Genomic DNA, 17,273 nt, shown 5'->3' with positions numbered 1-17,273 from the left:
AATTCCTCAGAGGCCCCTGATGTGTCCCACCAAATGTCCTGCAGTAATGTAACGTGTCGTGAGGGCCTGAACCTCTCAGCGTACGCGGATTCTTCACTTAAAATTGCTCCATTGGTCCAATGCTCCTTATCACTGTGTGACCTGTCAGTTTTAAGGCACGAGTAAGCAGTGATCTGTGGAAAGATGACGCGGATGCTCACCTGGCTACTCACGTTCTGTTGTAACACCACTTGGGACTGAACTCGGTGTAGCTGTTCTGCTAACTGTTGGGTGGAAGTTTAATCATTTTAATAGAAATTAGGGAGCGCTGGCAGTGATTCTGCTTTTTCTTCTTTTGCTTAACTCTGTTTTCCTCAAGCGTGCAGATCCCTTTTCTGCTCAGGAAGAGGAAAAACAAAGGCTTTCACGTTCAGGTCCCTCCTGACAATCCAAAACCTGATTTCTGAGCAGGCTGTGCTCTGGCCCGTCTCAGAAGGAGAACAGAATAAAACTAATTGTGGGAGAAAAGGTTTTTTTTGTCTAGTTGGGTTTTTTTTTTTGTGTGTATCTGTTTTTCTTTTGTTTTGTTTTGTTTTTTCAAAGGAGTGGGAGAGTACCTTGCAAAAATTGATGAGGAAGCAAGTAGTGGAGTCACTTGCTCGTTTTTACTTGAAATCTGTGATAGTTAACACGTACCTTCATGTATCCAACCCAGCGCTTGCTTTTTCTCAAAAGAAACAAGAAGTGAATTTTTGTGGAAAAATATTCTGACGTAAAGGAAAATAAAAATGAAAACCCAGGTGTATATATATGGTGAAAGAGAGGAAGAGAACAGAAAACCTTAAGAAAATTCACTCACTTTAACAGTCTTTGAAACAATATTAGTCCTTTTTAGCAAAAAAAAACCCTTCCTGTTCCTTTTTTCCGTGGTGCCCAGTGAATGCAGCCCTCCCCAGATGCTTTGGCTGAGAGAGATCAGTTGGTACGACATGTGTTTTTACCCTTCCTGCACTCAATTACTTTTTGAACGCATCTTCCCAGGGGAAAAAAAGAAAAAAAAGTGAGACAGTCTGTCGTTCACATGGAGCACAGTCCATCTGTTTTTAATGTGAACCTGTGAGAGATTTTTTTTTTTTTTAGAAATCTGAGGCCGAATTGCTGCTTGTGCTGCTGGGAAGGCTGGAGCATGCAGAGCAAGGATTGCATCTCCACTTCCAGTTAAGTGGGGCCTCGGTACTAGAAGACGTAAGACTCTTACTTGGGTTGATCAGGGGTGACTCCAAATACCCTGGGGGTACGGTGACGGAGCCGAATTTGGAACTGGCATGGGCAGTGGTTGTTTCTGCCAGCTGCAAGTTTGGTTTCTGGCTTAAATCAGTAAAAGTTTTGCTAGAAAATGGCATCAAGTGGGTTTAATTTGTAATAAATTTCAGTGACCTCTGGCTAATTCCTTTCCAGCTTTTCTTTCTTCTTTCAAGCAGTAGCATGGAAATCTTACGGAAAACTGGGAAAACACCCAGCTTTGTTCTTTACAGGGACTTACTTTTTTCCCTGTTTGCTACACCCAAACTTTAGCTCGCAGGAGCTGTGAGTTGCACACAAAGCAAGCGTTACCTGGCACGGCAAGCGGGATTTGGTGGAAGTAGAGGGCAGGTAGAGTCTACCGGACCTCCTCATCCCTATGATGTTTCTTGCCTCCTTTCCTTGATCTCACTGGAGCAGTGCTGCCCGGGCACATCATGGGAAGGGAAGGGAAGAGCAGTGGTGCTCTGCCATTCTCTGCTTCGTTTGCACAGGGGGGAATATCCAGCAGAAGTTTGGATTTGCCTCTTGAGTTCGTGCTTTGTCACCATCCAGAACCGTAGTGCCCATGTATCCATGGGGAGGAATCCGTGGGCTTTGGAGGAACCTTTATGGAGGTGATCTTATAGCAGCCTTCCAGTACTTAAAGGGGGCTACAGGAAAGCTGGAGAGGGACTTTTTACGAGGGTGTGTAGTGATAGGACAGGGGGTAATGGATTTAAACTGAAAGAGGGCAGATTTAGATTAGATATAAGGAAAGAAATTTTTCCCTCAGAGGGTGGTGAGGCACTGGCACAGGTTGCCCAGAGAAGCTGTGGCTGCCCCATCCCTGGAAGTGTTCAAGGCCAGGTTGGATGAAGCTTTGGGCAACCTGGTGTAGTGGAGGGTTGTCCCTGCCGATGGCAGGGGGGTTGGAACTGGATGATCTTGAGGCCTCTTCCAACCCTAACCATATCTATGATTCTATATTTCTTCACTTCTGGTTCATACAGCTTTCCCGAACTGATGAGGAAGCAAAGGTGCCTTGAAAATGGTTTTTGGTTGGTGGGGTGGTTTTTTTTTGGTTGGTTTGTTGTTTGTTTGGTGTGTTTGTTTTTTTAATGCTAATACTTACTCTTCAGTTTCATTTTCTTAAATTTTGAGCTGCACTTTTTTTCTTCCTTTCCTTTTTTTCAGCTTCATCAACCAATAACATTTCTGCTTCTCTTGTTTTCTGAATTTGTTAGTGCCACAATCCCCCTGTGCCATAGATAGCAGAAGCTGATGAGACACCTTCTTGACAAGACCTGTGAGCTGCTGCCTGAATTGAAACACTTGATGTGATTTTTTTTCAAACTTTTTTGGATTGTGGATCTCCAGAAGGGGTTGATGTGGGTCTCTATATAATGCATTTCTATGGGGTTTGGTTTTTTGGTTTTATGTTCCAAGTGTTAATCAGAGTAAGGCCATGGACCCCATAGATCTGCTGAGTAGAGATTCGAAAATGCTGTTTTGAAGTGCACTCAGTGCCTCGTTAATAAACAACTTAGGCGTAGAAGGGAACAGAGAATCCAACTCCCTGAATATGGACACCTCACTCTGCCAAACCCAAATTAATGAAATGCAGTGATCCTGTGCAGTGTATCCCGAATTCAAAAGCCGTCGTTATATCTGCCAGGAGGGGAGGGCTCATGTTGTTTCTAGGAATATTAGAGAATTACAAGATTTACTGAAAGTTTAAAGATGAAGTTTTGTTACAATGCACTGTGTTCCGTCCCTGGTGTTATCCCAAAAATGAAATGAAATGCAAACTAGACTTTCTTTGAACCAAAAAACAATCTGCAGAAAAATAGGGGATCAACAAGAGGGAGAAAGGTTTGGTGGCTTCCAGGGTCAGCTTTGCCTACTTCTTTGTCCCTTGCAAACATACTTTTAGTTAGCCTTTGAAACACTTTCTTGACAGTGAAATGGGTGTAAAAAAGAAAGAGAAGTACCAATCCCATCTCTGTAAAGTGTCTGCCAGCCAAACATTAAAAAAAAACACAACACATTTGTTTTTAGTACTAAGTATTACAGCATTGTGGAGGGCTGCCACCTGTCTTTCAAAAGGAAAAAAACAAATCCTTTAGCGTTAATTTAAAACTCAGCTTTTCTTAGAGCCAGTATTCATTGTAATAGCACAGGTATCCATGGGGACACCTCCTTCAGACAGAACCATGAAGCAAATGTGATTCCTTGGGTTAAATTCTGATGTTTTGCCTGACTTTATATAGTGGTAGATCATGTTGAGGCTTTAGCACCATGGGGCTAATGAGATGAGAGGCGTGTTGTCTCCTCTGGTCTCCGATTTCTGGTTTTACACTGAGAAAGTCATTCTCTTAATGTGGGCTCCGCAGTTTCCCCCTATGGAGAATAGTAGCATTGCTTTTCCTTTTACAGGTAATATTAGGAAAAAAAACACTCCCAAAATGAGATGTGCTGAGCTGTTGTAATGGGCAGTCATGTTGCCACATGAGGGTAGCAGGTCTGTGGTATGGCAGTGTGTCTTCTCCCTGGGAGAGAGGAGTGGGAGAGGACTCGGGAATGGGAAACAGCGGGCATGAAGCAAAAAGGATTGGTGTCCCTGTAGTAGGGAAGGAGGGGAGGGACTTTCACAGCTTTGTTATAGAGTCTGTAAGATCAGTAAATTTGGCTGTTTCAGTTGGAATTTTTCACTTTGCTTTACTTTTTTTCACCTGGATGGCCCATGGCCTTATGTCAGCCTGGCTTCTTTGCCTTCTCTTTTCCATTTTCTCTTACAGAATTTAAGGATGGGAGGATTTGTAATTGGCACAGCTGTGTCCTAGAGTGGTCACCTCATGTCCATATGGAAAGTAATGATGAAGTTTCAAGAAGAAATGTAAATGTCAAGCTTTCACTAAAACCTTTAGAAATTTGAGATGTAGCTCTTCCATCTTCATGTGGCCGATAGTCTTGGTTAAGATCTTTAAGCTTGGATATTAGGACATATTTTCAAAACCCCCTTCCTTTGTGTCCAGTCAGAGGCTTGAAGCTGGATCTTCCACACCTCAAACGAGTGTCCCACAGTATTTAGAATCATAGAATGGGTTGGGTTGAAAGGGACCTCATGAAAGGGACCAACGTACATGAAGTTGGATTTGCACGAGGTTTGCTCTTCTCACTCTCGCGAAGTGTTGCAGAGCACTGTTTTAATGGCTGTTGTCTTTTGTTTCAGAGGTGTCAATGTTTCAGTGGTGGAGTTGTAGATGCCCCATCCCTGGAAGTGTTCAAGGCCAGGCTGGATGAGGCTTTGGGCAACCTGGTGTAGTGGAGGGTGTCCCTGCCCATGGCAGGGGGTTTGGAACTAAATGATCTTTGAGGTCCTTTCCAACCATAACCATTCCATGATTCTATGATATATGTCAGTGATCCCATCCTGTATGAAATTTACGTGCAAGATATTCCCGACTGGGAGATGATTTTGCGTTCTGCAGGGCAAGGGTGCAGACGGGACGTGAGCTGTATCGAGAACGCCGTCGCTACAGCAGCAATGTGGCTCGCTTTGATTTAGCTTTAACGTCTTCTGAGCAAAACTTTCTTGATTTTTGCACAGAATTTGAAATTGTCTTTTGAGACATTATTTTTATGCAGTTGAACGTGGACTCTTTGCAGACTTGGAGTGGAGAACACTGAAGTTTGGTGCGGTCTTACCTAACCTACAGCACTGACTTAGCTGTTGTGTTACTTAGTTTTCTCATTTCGAGTGTTTTTCAAGGTGAAATACTTCTGTTGTTCTCCCATTATAATTCTGAATAGTAGAATCTTGAATCTAGGGTATCTTCTCTTGTGAAATGCTAAATCTTGATTTTTTTGAGGTCTTCAGCAAACATTTTGAGTTTCGGGTTTTTTTTAACCCAATTTTACCACTGTACTTCACCATAACATTACCTTGATTTCATGCTGATTGTAGTCATCAATAAAAAAAGCACGTGCTGATGGAAGATTGTCCTTCTGGTGATTCGTGTTAGATTTTTGTAGTAATGGATTGGCTCATTTCTTTAAAAGATTTCTTTTAAACCTCCACAGGTAGAAATTAGTATATTTTAAAACCTTGAACAGAGATTTTACACGGTGCTTAAAGAAAATCCTAGACAGTTCACTTTACCAATCCTCATTAATCAAGATACTCAATAATCAAAAGCATAAAATGAGAGATTGGGAAAAGATGCAAAAGGAGATACATGGTTAACACATACATCTCCATGTATGTTGGAACTTGGAGCAAGCACCCTCAGGAGCTGAGTGCTGGCCTTCCAAGACCCGAATATTGCAGGGTGATAACATAAAATCAATTTATTTTCTGTGTCTGTTTGAAAAGTTTGGTTATTAGTACTGTAGAACGTATGTGTCCTTCTGAATGATTTATTTTATTTGTGTGTGTATACATTAGGAAGGAATTTCTTAGACTATAGTTTAAACTATCTGGAAATTAAAGTCAGTTTTGGTAACTCTTCTCCTTTTGCAGGCTACTAACTCTGATGCCATTAAAAATCATGTAACCAGAACCGTAAGTAATTCTATTTTTTTTCTTTCTTTTTCTTTTACTTGACCTGATTTATTTCTGTTGTGGCTAGTTATTTTATTACATCTTCACAAAGTGTTCATGCTAGTTGTTTTCAAAGCATGCCTTTGGTTTCTCTGCTGTGTGAATTAGCCTTTGATTGGGATAATTAGTATTTTTCACTCCCCCCAGAGTTTATCCGGAAACAATGAAATGAACTCTGTGTTCCTATTTCTAAATTAAGCAGGGGAGGAGTAAAGAGAAATTAAATCTTCATAGACTGATTGTAACGAGGAGTTCAGACATCAAGAGTTTGTTGTTTTTTTTAGCAGGAAGAATATTAGTTCTTTTATGGTCAATATGCAATTGATCTTTTAGCCTCTAATTGTTCACGTTACTGTGCCATGTTATTTATAAAACAAATTAAATGCCCCTTGCCAACACATTATGCTGCTGCAGTACTATTGCTACAAGTAATGTTAACTACATTTATTGGAACGCAATAGAACCCAGCCTTCTAAGTGATGTAGAAATTTCTGCAAATGGGAAGGATTGCACGTTTGGACACTGATAGCGCTAGGAATATACTTTTAGCACCATTTCTGTGGAATAAGTAAGACAAGAATAGACTTTTTAAAGTTTGCAGTTGCCTTTTATCAGAGATGCCATCTTTCTTTTGATTTCTAAATCAGTCATGGAGATGCCTAAGGTTAACTCCCTGTGAGCAGGCAACCATGATAGAATCATAGAATGGTTGGGATTGGAAGGGACTCAAAGACCATCCAGTTCCAACTCCCCTGCCATGGGCAGGGACAACCTCCACTATACCAGGTTGCCCAAGCTTCGTCCAACTGGCCTTGAACACTTCCGGGGATGGAGCAGCCACAACTTCTCTGGGCAACCTGTTCCAGTGCCTCACCACCCTCAGAGTGAAAAATTTCTTCCTTATATCCAATCTAAATCTCCCTTCTTTCAGTTTTAAAGCCATTGCCCCTTGTCTTATCTCTACATACCCTTGTTAAAAAGTCCTTCTCCAGCTTTCCTGTAGGCCCCCTTAAGTACTGGGAAAGCTGCAATAAGATGATGCTGGCGTTTGATTCACCATCGCGAAGTTTAAGTTAACTTCTAAAAAAGAGGTAGAGGGAAGGAGTTGAGAGATGCACGTGATGGTCACGGATTCAGTGTTCTGTTCAAGAGCAGCTCTCTATTGCAATAATCGAGCATCTGTCTCAGTGCTGGGCTCGTGAGCGTGCCGTTGGTTTTGCGTCGCTGCCGCCTACGGTTCGGTCCCACAGGCTTCTGGGCATGAGGAGTTCTGGTCCTCGGCTGCCCAGATTAGGCAGGAGACCTTCGCAGGAGACATTCCGTTTGTATTAGCAGCGTAGTTTATTTACTTGAAGTGACAAGAAATGTTTTTGTAGGCTGAGGTCATCTCTGTAATTGGATCCATGCTGTTATCCATACTGTCCCAGTACTATTACAATTACTTCTGACTTTCTGGAATGTATTTGATGGTGAAACCAGCTAAAATGTCTAGTGGCAAGACTGTTTCTCCCTTCACTTCGCTTTTCTCTTCCTTAACTAAATAAATGAATTAAATTTTTTAAAAAAAATCAGAATAAAGCAAACTTCTTAGCTATCTGCATGTGAATAATTGGTTTTGACAGCTGCCTCTAGAGTAACAAACGTGAAGCAAAATAATGAGATACATTGGGAGGAAAATAATTGCAGATCATTTTCTGTTGTTAGCTGTGAGTTTTTAGCTTCATTGTGTTACGCCTGGATACTCGAGAGGGTTTTCTGTTTGTGCTGGTTGCTTATTACACAAGCCAAGGTCATGTATTTTTGAGGATTTTTTTCCTGCACACGTAGTAGCTTCTGCAGAGGCGTTTGAAGGCAGCCTTAACGGCACGCAATGTTCCTGAAATTTTTGGTAGTTACTTTCCATGGACCAGTATACCCCAGGAGCAAAAGATGACATGGATGAGGGGCAGGGCATCATGGGGAAGCAGAAGGAAAGTTCCAAACTGAGAGACAGTGGTAGGAACACCTCTCCCTGTTTGGAAAACAGAGGAGGTGTAACGCTGCAAGTTGGGGGATTCATTAAGGAAGTGCTGTCTCCCTCAGGCCAGCGGGACTGGGTGCAGCCAAGTGCCTGGACCGGGCTTTTCCAGCTCTGGCTCTGTGACCCGTCACAGCAGCACACGTCCCACCTGCATTGTGCTCATGGGAGGTGTGTTCCTTGTGTCCTTCCCTTCTCCTCCTTCTAAATTTATGCCTTGCTTGTTCTCCTCCTGGTTTGATAACTAAACTGGAAGAGTCTGCTTTAACCTGCCTGACTCTTGTTTGGCTCTGGGATTTCTTCTCCCCTCCTCTCTCTTGCATCCGTGGCATCTGGCCCAGGAAAGGAAAGCTCTGTCGGTTTTTCCTAGCAATGGGACTGCTAATGGAATATTTCTAGCATCAGCCCTTACTGCTTTATAGAAAAGCTGTGTAAACATCAACAAAGAGAGTTTGGCTTGAATCCTAGGTAGTGTCAGAACCAACATTTTGTTAGCTTAATTCAGATGTTTGAGATAGCTCTGAGGCCTGGATAACACTTGTATACTCAGGAAGGCAGAAGTGCATTTTTTTTTTTACATTTAGTGGGCTCACTCACGCCCCTATGGACTGAAATCTTATTTTATTCTTAATATTAACGTATTAAAAACAAATAAATGAGGCTTCTTGTTTCAACTTAAAGGCTGGCAGAAGTGATTCTGTCACCTCTATCCCAAAATTGCATGTGCATGATTTTGTTAGTTAACAGGGTGCTAAATTTGTGTTGAAAGTTTGCTTCGTTTTTTTGCATTTTTTGCATTGCAGTTTTCCACGTGTGGATGTGCGTATTTGTGAAATTGTACATGAAGTAACATGTCACTCGTGTCTCGTTCTCACTTGAATATGGACTCTACGTACATTCAGCATTCTCTTCTAAATAGCCCATAGTAGCAAAAATTTGCTATGTGCCTTCTTTCTGTTAAGAATTCCAGTTTTTTTAGAAGAAGAGAAAAGGATGGATACAGACCTAGCTGTACCAGGAGCTCCCAGACTGTGAGCAAGGCTGCTTTTCTGAATTGTAGTGAGCTGGAAGATCATAGAATCGTAGAATGGTTTGGGTTGGAAGGGACCTCAAAGATCATCTAGTTCCAACCCCTCTGCCATGGGCAGGGACACCCTCCACTACACCAGGTTGCCCAAAGCCTCATCCAACCTGGCCTTGAACACTTCCAGGGATGGGGCATCTACAGCTTCTCTGGGCAACTTGTTCCAGTGCCTCACCACCCTCCGAGTGAATAATTTCTTCCTTATATCCAGTCGAAATCTCCCTTCTTTCAGTTTAAATCCATTGCCCCATGTCTTATCCCTACAGGCCCTTGTCCAAAGCCCCTCTCCAGCTTTCTTGTAGCCCCTTCAGGCACTGGAAGGCTGCAGTAAGATCACCCTGGAGCCTTCTCTTCTTCTCCAGGCTGAACAGCCCCAACTCTCTCAGCCTGTCTCCATAGCAGAGGTGCTCCAGCCCTCAGATCATCTTTGTGGCCTCCTCTGGACCTGCTCCGGCAGCTCCGTGTCCTTCTTGTGTTGGGGACTCCAGAACCCCGGTTCGTTCCTTGTTGCCCTGGCAGATGGGTAGGTGGAACTCCATATCTAAGTGCCTCAGAAACTTCATAAAGATGAGCGTGATCAGAGCCCTGCAGTTAAGTTGTTCAGGGAAACCTGGCCTGGCTTGGCTGAAGTGTTACAGGGGAGAATCGTGGGCGTAGCCCTGGCAGCAGCCAAGAGTCAGGGTAGTTTCTGGAAGGAGACAGCAAGCTGGGATTTATGACTTCTGCAGGCGCTGCTGCTTCCAAGGGGCACATCTCTCTGGACTCTGGCTGTTAACACTATGCAGGGGAACAGATTGTTATTTTTATGGAACATGGTATGCAGAACAAAAATAAAATGTACAGCTAAACAAATAGCTGTTTGCAGTAGTAATAGTGATAAAACTCTTCTGCAGAGAGTCAACTTCAAAAAATATATTTATTTTTGTTATTTTTTTTATATTTATTTCAGGAATAGATACACAGTAACATAGAGACATTTGTATTCACAAGGCATGAATCTTTGTTTTCCACATTAGGAATCATTCTAAAGCCAGAGGCCAAAAGATTATGCAAATTTTGGTTCTCATCCAAGACATCCAAACATGTGTTTCACTGTAGCTTCTAAAAGCGACTACTGTGTCAGTAGGAATTACCATGGTGGAGCAGTCCAAAGATCAGTGTAGCTCATTGTCCTGTCTTTTCTACAGTACCCTGGGGTGTATAGAACTGTTTGGAATACGTTAGAGAATTTCTTCTGATTCCTCTGCCTTGGAATATGTAAGACAATTTCTTCCAATTCGTATCCATGGCTTGAGGGATGAAAATGCCATCACAAATTGGGTTTAAATGGATTCAGGTCTCCTGCTGAGGAGTCTCTTTATTCATACTCTGCTTTGTAGGTGTTTGGTGAACAACCATGTGCAAAAACGTTTCGTAAGCTCACTAAAAGCTATGTAAAATGCATGTAATTCTATGATGGATTAGCTAATCAAGTTTCTTACATTCTGCTGAGATGGCTTTTAAGCAGATATTTTATTATTATATTACAGTTCAATGCCTGGGGCAGGGCCTTGGGAAGGGCTATGGAATAATTGATTGTTTGACTTCCTTTTGCATGCCTTTGATGCTAGCCTCAAACAGGGGGAGTCCTTACCCCCCTGGTATTTCCAAGCCCACCTGTGGCCCACATGTCTACTTCTACTTCAGTATTGGAAACGAGCAGTTCATGTACTAGGTTGTGGATGTTGTTTTTTTTTTTTTTCCAGAGCTGTCATATAAAGGGTAGTAAATCAGTGTTCTGACAAAAAAAAAAAGGCAAATTAATTCATCTTGGGCAAAACTGACCTCCCTTCACCCTTTGTCCCTTCCATGGTCTTTCTGGTCTCTGAAGCTCTACTGCAGAGGACTTGAGCCCGTGAGGTGTGTAAGCCTACTGGCTCCCAAATTCAGCTCTTGGAAAGGTTGAGGATGATCATCTTGCTGAGACACATGATTTTTTTTTTACAGATGTGATTTAATTTTATTTTCGTTTTTTTACAAGCATTATTTTCTCCTTGATTGTCCCCATTTCTTTCGGTGAGAAGCAGCCTTTCATCACAGGGGAGGGGATGCTTAGCAGAGAGGTTATTTCGCATTCCTTCTGTTTCTGGATAGCACAGAAGGTGTCTCAGTGCCACCTCAGTGCCATGCTGTGGGAGACGGCCTGTACTGGACCCGCGTGTCATGTTGGTGCTCTGAAGCCGTGGAGAGACTGGAAGAGAGATTGTAAAGGTCCGAGATGCAGCCCGGAACAGCCCAAGTGCGCTGGTTGAGGCAGAGCAGGTAATCCATAAGCAGGTTCACCCTCCTTGGTGTCGATGGAGGTGAATAAGCAGGACCACAAAGATGATCCGAGGGCTGGAGCACCTCTGCTATGAAGACAGGCTGAGAGAGTTGGGGCTGTTCAGCCTGGAGAAGAGAAGGCTCCGGGGTGATCTTATAGCAGCCTTCCAGTGCCTAAAGGGGGCTACAGGAAAGCTGGAGAGGGACTTTTTACAAGGGCATGTAGTGATAGGACAAGGGGCAATGGCTTTAAACTGAAAGAGGGGAGATTTCGATTAGATACAAGGAAGAAATTTTTTACATTGAGAGTGGTGAGGCACTGGACCAAGTTGCCCAGAGAAGTTGTGGCTGCCCCATCCCTGGAAGTGTCCAAGGCCAGGTTAGATGAGGCTTTGGGCAACCTGGTGTAGTGGAGGATTTTTCTGCCCATGGCAGAGGGGTTGGAACTAGATGATCTTTGAGGTCCCTTCCAACCCAAACCATTCTATTATTCTATGACTGCCCTCAAAAGCCTGTTGTTAGTTGCTGTCCTACCCTCTTGCTGTGCTTCTGTTGGCAGCAGGCTGTGCTGGGAAACTTGCCTTCTAGTGACCATTGTGACCTGGGGAAAACGATGGAGAATTAGATCTGAGGCTGTGCTGGACTCGGGATGGTCTCTCTGAGGACGGTGTTTTTGAGAAGGTTGGGATAGCGAGCTCCGCAGTGTGCTCAGGGCTGGGTACAGGAGGGAACCAAAGATGTTAAAACATGCAGTCACAGGGATGTCAGAGGAAAGATTTGCATGGTTTGAGTTTTCCCTGGAAAAGAGCGGTGACGCAGTACCTTGGATGCCATGAATTTGCTCGTCTGGTTGTCTTTCAGAAGGCATTGCTTCCCCCTGCTGGCTTCCATGCAACAGCCGCAGCCAAATCTGTCCAACTGAAAGGCTCTTTGCGCTTGTTTACACAGGGATGACTTTGATGTGTTGCTGTTTGGATGGATCTGTTTGTTTGGGATATAAACATTCCTTAAAACTGAATGAATAGGGGAACGGGAGGTGTCTTCTCTTTCAAAACTCTACGTCTCGAATGACTGGTTATACTGTCTGTGTTGCCAGGCAGTCCCAGGGAAGCAGGGCAACAAGAATCGTTGAGAGAAGCTCAAGGAAGAATAATCTCAGGGTGATCTGTCCGACTGGCAACAAATTAAGCACTAGTTCCACTGGATCTATCCTAGTTAGTCACAACTCTCTATATTTTTGGCCAAGTGTGATTAAACACCCCATTTTGAGCCAGTATTTTTCATTCATGTGGAGAAGATACGTTTTACTGATCTTCTCTACTGGTCTTGGTTGACAGGAGATGAAAATCCTATCTAGTTTTGCAAGATTTTCTGTGTAATTGTCTATCCTGGGAGATGCCAGATGGCATTTGCTGTCTTGGAAGATTAGCCAAATGTGTGCAGCAAGGCAGAAAATAGTGGTTTTTTTTTTTACTTGTATGGAGATGATTTGCCTTCGTGAATAGTCTGCCCTGTGCTGTTGAATCCTGTGCTTGGTGAAACTGCTGGTAAAAAGAAAAACTGAAGAAAAAAGAATGCGTCACTAGCTACAAGATAATTAAGCCGTGGAAGAGAGGAGGAAGCGACTGTAATCTCGAGGACAGAATCTAGATGGAAAAACGGAGGTGTGTCCTTGACTGTCAATGTTGCCAACAAGTCATTGACTGTAGTCAACGTATAATGTACAAAGTGATCTTGGCCTTACGAAGGGTTAAATAAAATTTAGTAATTTGGTGCACTGTAAATAGGCGATGGGGAGTTTCGTGGTCTGAACCAAAGTGTCTTTTGAAGATGGTAGGGTTCTGTTGACTTCTGGGAGCTGTCCAGAACTTGTATTAAACGCGTACCCATAACGACAGGCTGAAGAACATTGCAGCTATTCGAGACTCAGATGAGATTTGAAAGCCAATGGTATCCTGGGCTGCATCCAAAGCAGCGTGGCCAGCAGGTTGAGGGAGGGGATTCTGCCTCTCTGCTCTGCTCTGGAGAGACCCCACCTGGAATACTGCATTCAGCTCTGGGGTCCCCAACACAAGAAGGACATGGAGCTGCTGGAGCAGGTCCAGAGGAGGGCCGTGAAGATGATCCAAGGGCTGGAGGACCTCTGCTATGGAGACAGGCTGAGAGAGTTGGGGCTGTTCAGCCTGGAGAAGAGAAGGCTCCGGGGTCATCTTATTGCAGCCTTCCAGTACCTAAAGGGGGCTACAGGAAAGCTGGAGGGGGACTTTTTACAAGGGTGTGTAGTGACAGAACAAGGGGCAATGGCTTTAAACTGAAAGAGGGGAGATTTCGATGAGATCTAAGGAAGAAATTTTTTGCTCAGAGGGTGGTGAGGCACTGGCACAGGTTGCCCAGAGAAGCTGTGGCTGCCCCATCCCTGGAAGTGTTCAAGGCCGGGTTGGATGAGGCTTTGGGCAACCTGATGTAGTGGAGGGTGTCCCTGCCCATGGCAGGGGGGTTGGAACTGGATGGTCTTTGAGGTCCCTTCCAACCCAAACCATTCTGTGATTCTATGATTCTGTTTCAGAAGAAGAGTCCTTTTAAACTGATATATTCATATTTTTAGATGTGGAACCGATCAGCCAGAGTTTAAAACTGTCTCATAGGTACTTGAAGAATTTCTTTTCGAACAGCGCTGGTAGTTTAAGTTTTACCAGCTGTTGAATTGTGGAAGGTGTCAGGATCATCATGCGTTGTGCTTACATGTGCTGTGGGCTGCTGGGTTATGTGCTGCAACAGTGTGCAGTAGGGAATGACTTTACCTCGTGTGTTCTTGCCAGCGGACACTGCCAAGTGACTGATTATTCGGGTTACGCGGAGGTTGAGTCATAAAATTAATTTTAAAACGGTGGCAGTACTCTTGGAGCAATGGATACGTCTGTGTGACCAGCAGAGTCCACAGAAGTGCGGGGAGAGACATGTTCCACTAATTGCTTTCTGGTTATAAACCCAGGCCAAAACTGCTAAAAGCTTAGTCTTGAATTTTGATTATTAGTTATTTACTTGTTTTTCTGTGCAGTACGTCTAAATTCAGGGCAGGAAGATGAGTGAATACTCTTTCTCTTACGGAGTTACTGATGCATGATTTTAAATTGAAGTTCTGATTTTTCTATATAAAAAGATACATCTGAATGTAAAGTAAATATTTTTATTTGGTTTTATTTAATATTAGTATAGTAATAGCTATCTTTTTCCTAAAAACCTGTCCTGGAAGGAAAGGATATTGCCCTCTCGAGATGTCTCTGTTTCTCTCCATTATGCTCAGGGAGTTTGGGTCACTGTCACGCAGGAGCTTAATTTTGAGGCAGCTAAAATAAGGTGAGAGAAAATCTATTACCAAGGGGAGAACATTTTGATACTTTTTAATGCTTAGTTACTGTTACTGAACAAAGGGAACTCCAGAAGACACACACTGAATTCTCATAAAGCAAAAACTATAGCAGCTCAGGCTTCTGTTCAAACTCCTGGGACTCTGATACCGGAATAAATTGAGTGTTTTTTTCAATATTGTCATAAGAGAATCACTGAGAGCAACTTAGTTTTGCAGGTTTATATAGAAATTCAGGCTCAATCTTCTGAGAAGGCCGTCAAATGTTTTTTTTAATCTTAAAGCAGTTACCAAGAAGAGCACAAGAGACAACCAGTCCTTCTCTGGCAGTAGTGAATTGGAAGAGGAGTTCCCAGTACGAGTCTGATGAGGAACTGGACATAACCTGACCATAACCACAGTGTTTGCAATCAAACCATAGGGCTGTGATACTCTATTATCCTATCATTGGTATGGTTTTCCACAGTATGGACATAATACAGGAGGAAAAAAGGCAGGAACATTGACAGGAGTGGCAGCAAGGAAAGCACTGATTGACCACTCTACTTTCTCTGTTCCAGAATTCCAGCAGTGCTTCAAAGAACTCCTCTTTCAGTTGTGACAAAGGATCACGGCAAGTACTTCTTTCGTGTTTTCCGTAGTAGTGTCACGCACTGCTATGACGGGTTTAGGTTTCGTTGTTTGTGGCGGTGATTTCTGCAAGTTCAGTCTTCTGCAAGACACGTCCTGCTACGCAAGCACCACTTTTATAGTCCCTGCTTGAGAAAACAGCCGGGAGTACTCGCAGAGCTTAATTTAACTTAGCAACTGTCATTTCCTGATTATTCTGTTAATAAGGACAAGGTAAGGTCCCTGGTTATGCCCTCGACCTGGAAAAGAAGAAGCAGTAGACTAAGCTGTGAGATTAATTGCGGTACGTTGGTGTCTGTTGCAGTTTGGTGACTGGTTTTGAATTCGCTTCAGTGTTACTCAGAGCAGATTTCAGATGGTATCTATCTGCAGTGTTTTACAGATCACTGATGAATCTACTGATTTGTAAAGCGTCTGCAGAATTCGACAGAAAAGGAGATTTGTGCAGACATAAGTATCTGTATGTTTTCTGTTTGACTCCTAAATGTGTCGCACTAGTCTTTGCCAAAGTTGTTGGTATTCATTTTACTGCTTTTCTGTGTTATAGGTTGCAGAGATTTTTTCACTGTAATTTCGATGTGAAGAACTCTGATGTTTGGCTAACTTTGTTTGTGTACTGAACTGAATAATTTGAGCTTTGTAGGCATTCAGTAAGTTGTAATTATAATGAAAATATTGGAATCATCAGATGCTTGACTATATGAGTCCAAGTTGCAGTTTCTTCTCATTAATGTGCTGTATTTGTTCTTGGCTACTTTGCTCAACTGCTGGGTCTAATCTCTTCACAGAAGTGCAGACTTTGATCACATTATGGAGGAAGGCTATGAACTCGACCTCACTTACATCACAGAGCGGATCATCGCCGTGTCCTTCCCTGCCAGCTGTTCTGAGGAAACTTACCTCCACAATCTACAAGATGTAACCCGAATGCTCAAATCCAAACACGGGGATAATTACTTGGTATGTGCAGGATCAGTCTTTTGTGATTACATCATCTTCTGTCCTGCAGGAGGACCACTTGTAAAACAAAGTCACTCATCTAAAGCCTCTTTGGGTCCACGTTTACAGCCTTGCAGACGAAAGCAAGATTTTGAGTAGTGTTTCAAGCTGTTAGGCAAAGACAAATACTTAAAAGCACTTTTCTGCTGGTGGCACTGCAGTCTCTGTTGTGATAGCACGGAGTCAAATGCTGTAGCATAATGGCACTGGCCGTTTCCATTGTGCACTCTGCGACGTGGAGTGCCTTCTTTTTTTCCAGCAGCCAGCTACACTGGGGTCCTCAGCTGGATATCCCATGGTCTCTCACTGCCATGTCTTGGCTGTCTCTACTACGTGTTGTGAAACAACGTATAAAAGTAGGTTTGCTGCTTCGGTGTTCTGTCCAGCTCTTTCTCATTAACTTGATTTAGATGCATTTTTATCCTGCTGTTTAGTTTTGAATAGGAAATTAAGTAGTAAGCAAGTCTATAATGAGTTCTGAGTGCAGAATATTTTTTTTTTTTTAAAGCAATGACCCAAACTGTTAATCTCCTGTGCTGTTTTCTGGCTAATGCGTCTAAACCCTATGGCCTGTATTGTCTCAGCTTCTTCTATGAAGGCTTCTTGAAGACAAGGCCAAAATTTTATTTACTTTTTTCCTTCTACTGTCTTTTTAGTTAATGTGTGTAAACGATTAGAATCAAATCCAGGGCTTCAAGAGCATGGACTTGATTTAAGGTTGAAATCAGTTTCTGGAGAGGTTCCACCTAACAGTTGGAATACGTTCTCTTTCGCTCACAAACCAAGGTGTCATAGGTGCGTTATGAACCAGCTGTTGTCCCCAAGATGCACTTTTAATACCTCTAGTGTTGTCAGATGTCCTCAGTGTGCCACCTCCTTGCTCTTGGCATCCCTCCCATCGGGCGCTGGTAGCTGGTAAGGCACAAGATAGTCATAGTTTGAAGGTGACGTGTATGTAAAGCTTTACTGGTTCAAATTCCCCAGTTCTCAGTGGCCTTTCCCACGTGAC

The 17,273-nt window shown here is 43.1% G+C and overlaps 1 protein-coding gene across 5 annotated transcripts in view; it reads left to right on the top strand.

Moving 5' to 3' along the window:
• Window positions 1-17,273, top strand: part of TNS3 (tensin 3) — a 251,267-nt gene that overhangs the window by 112,188 nt on the left and 121,806 nt on the right. For 2 of the 5 annotated variants that reach the window (XM_086614502.1, XM_086614501.1), the window contains exons 5-7: window positions 5,786-5,827; window positions 15,196-15,248; window positions 16,054-16,225. In XM_086614502.1, coding sequence (XP_086470628.1) covers window positions 5,786-5,827; window positions 15,196-15,248; window positions 16,054-16,225 — 267 coding nt within the window. Of the gene's footprint in view, window positions 1-5,785; window positions 5,828-15,195; window positions 15,249-16,053; window positions 16,226-17,273 lie in introns of those variants that run through there. The other 3 variants (XM_086614504.1, XM_086614503.1, XM_086614505.1) reach the window with 2 other exon arrangements.

The sequence above is a fragment of the Tauraco erythrolophus genome, chromosome 7 (assembly GCF_009769465.1).
Source record: "Tauraco erythrolophus isolate bTauEry1 chromosome 7, bTauEry1.pri, whole genome shotgun sequence".
Classification (NCBI taxonomy): domain Eukaryota; kingdom Metazoa; phylum Chordata; class Aves; order Musophagiformes; family Musophagidae; genus Tauraco; species Tauraco erythrolophus.
Note: the sequence above shows the minus strand (reverse complement) of the source record. Positions and strands in the feature narration are given on the sequence as shown.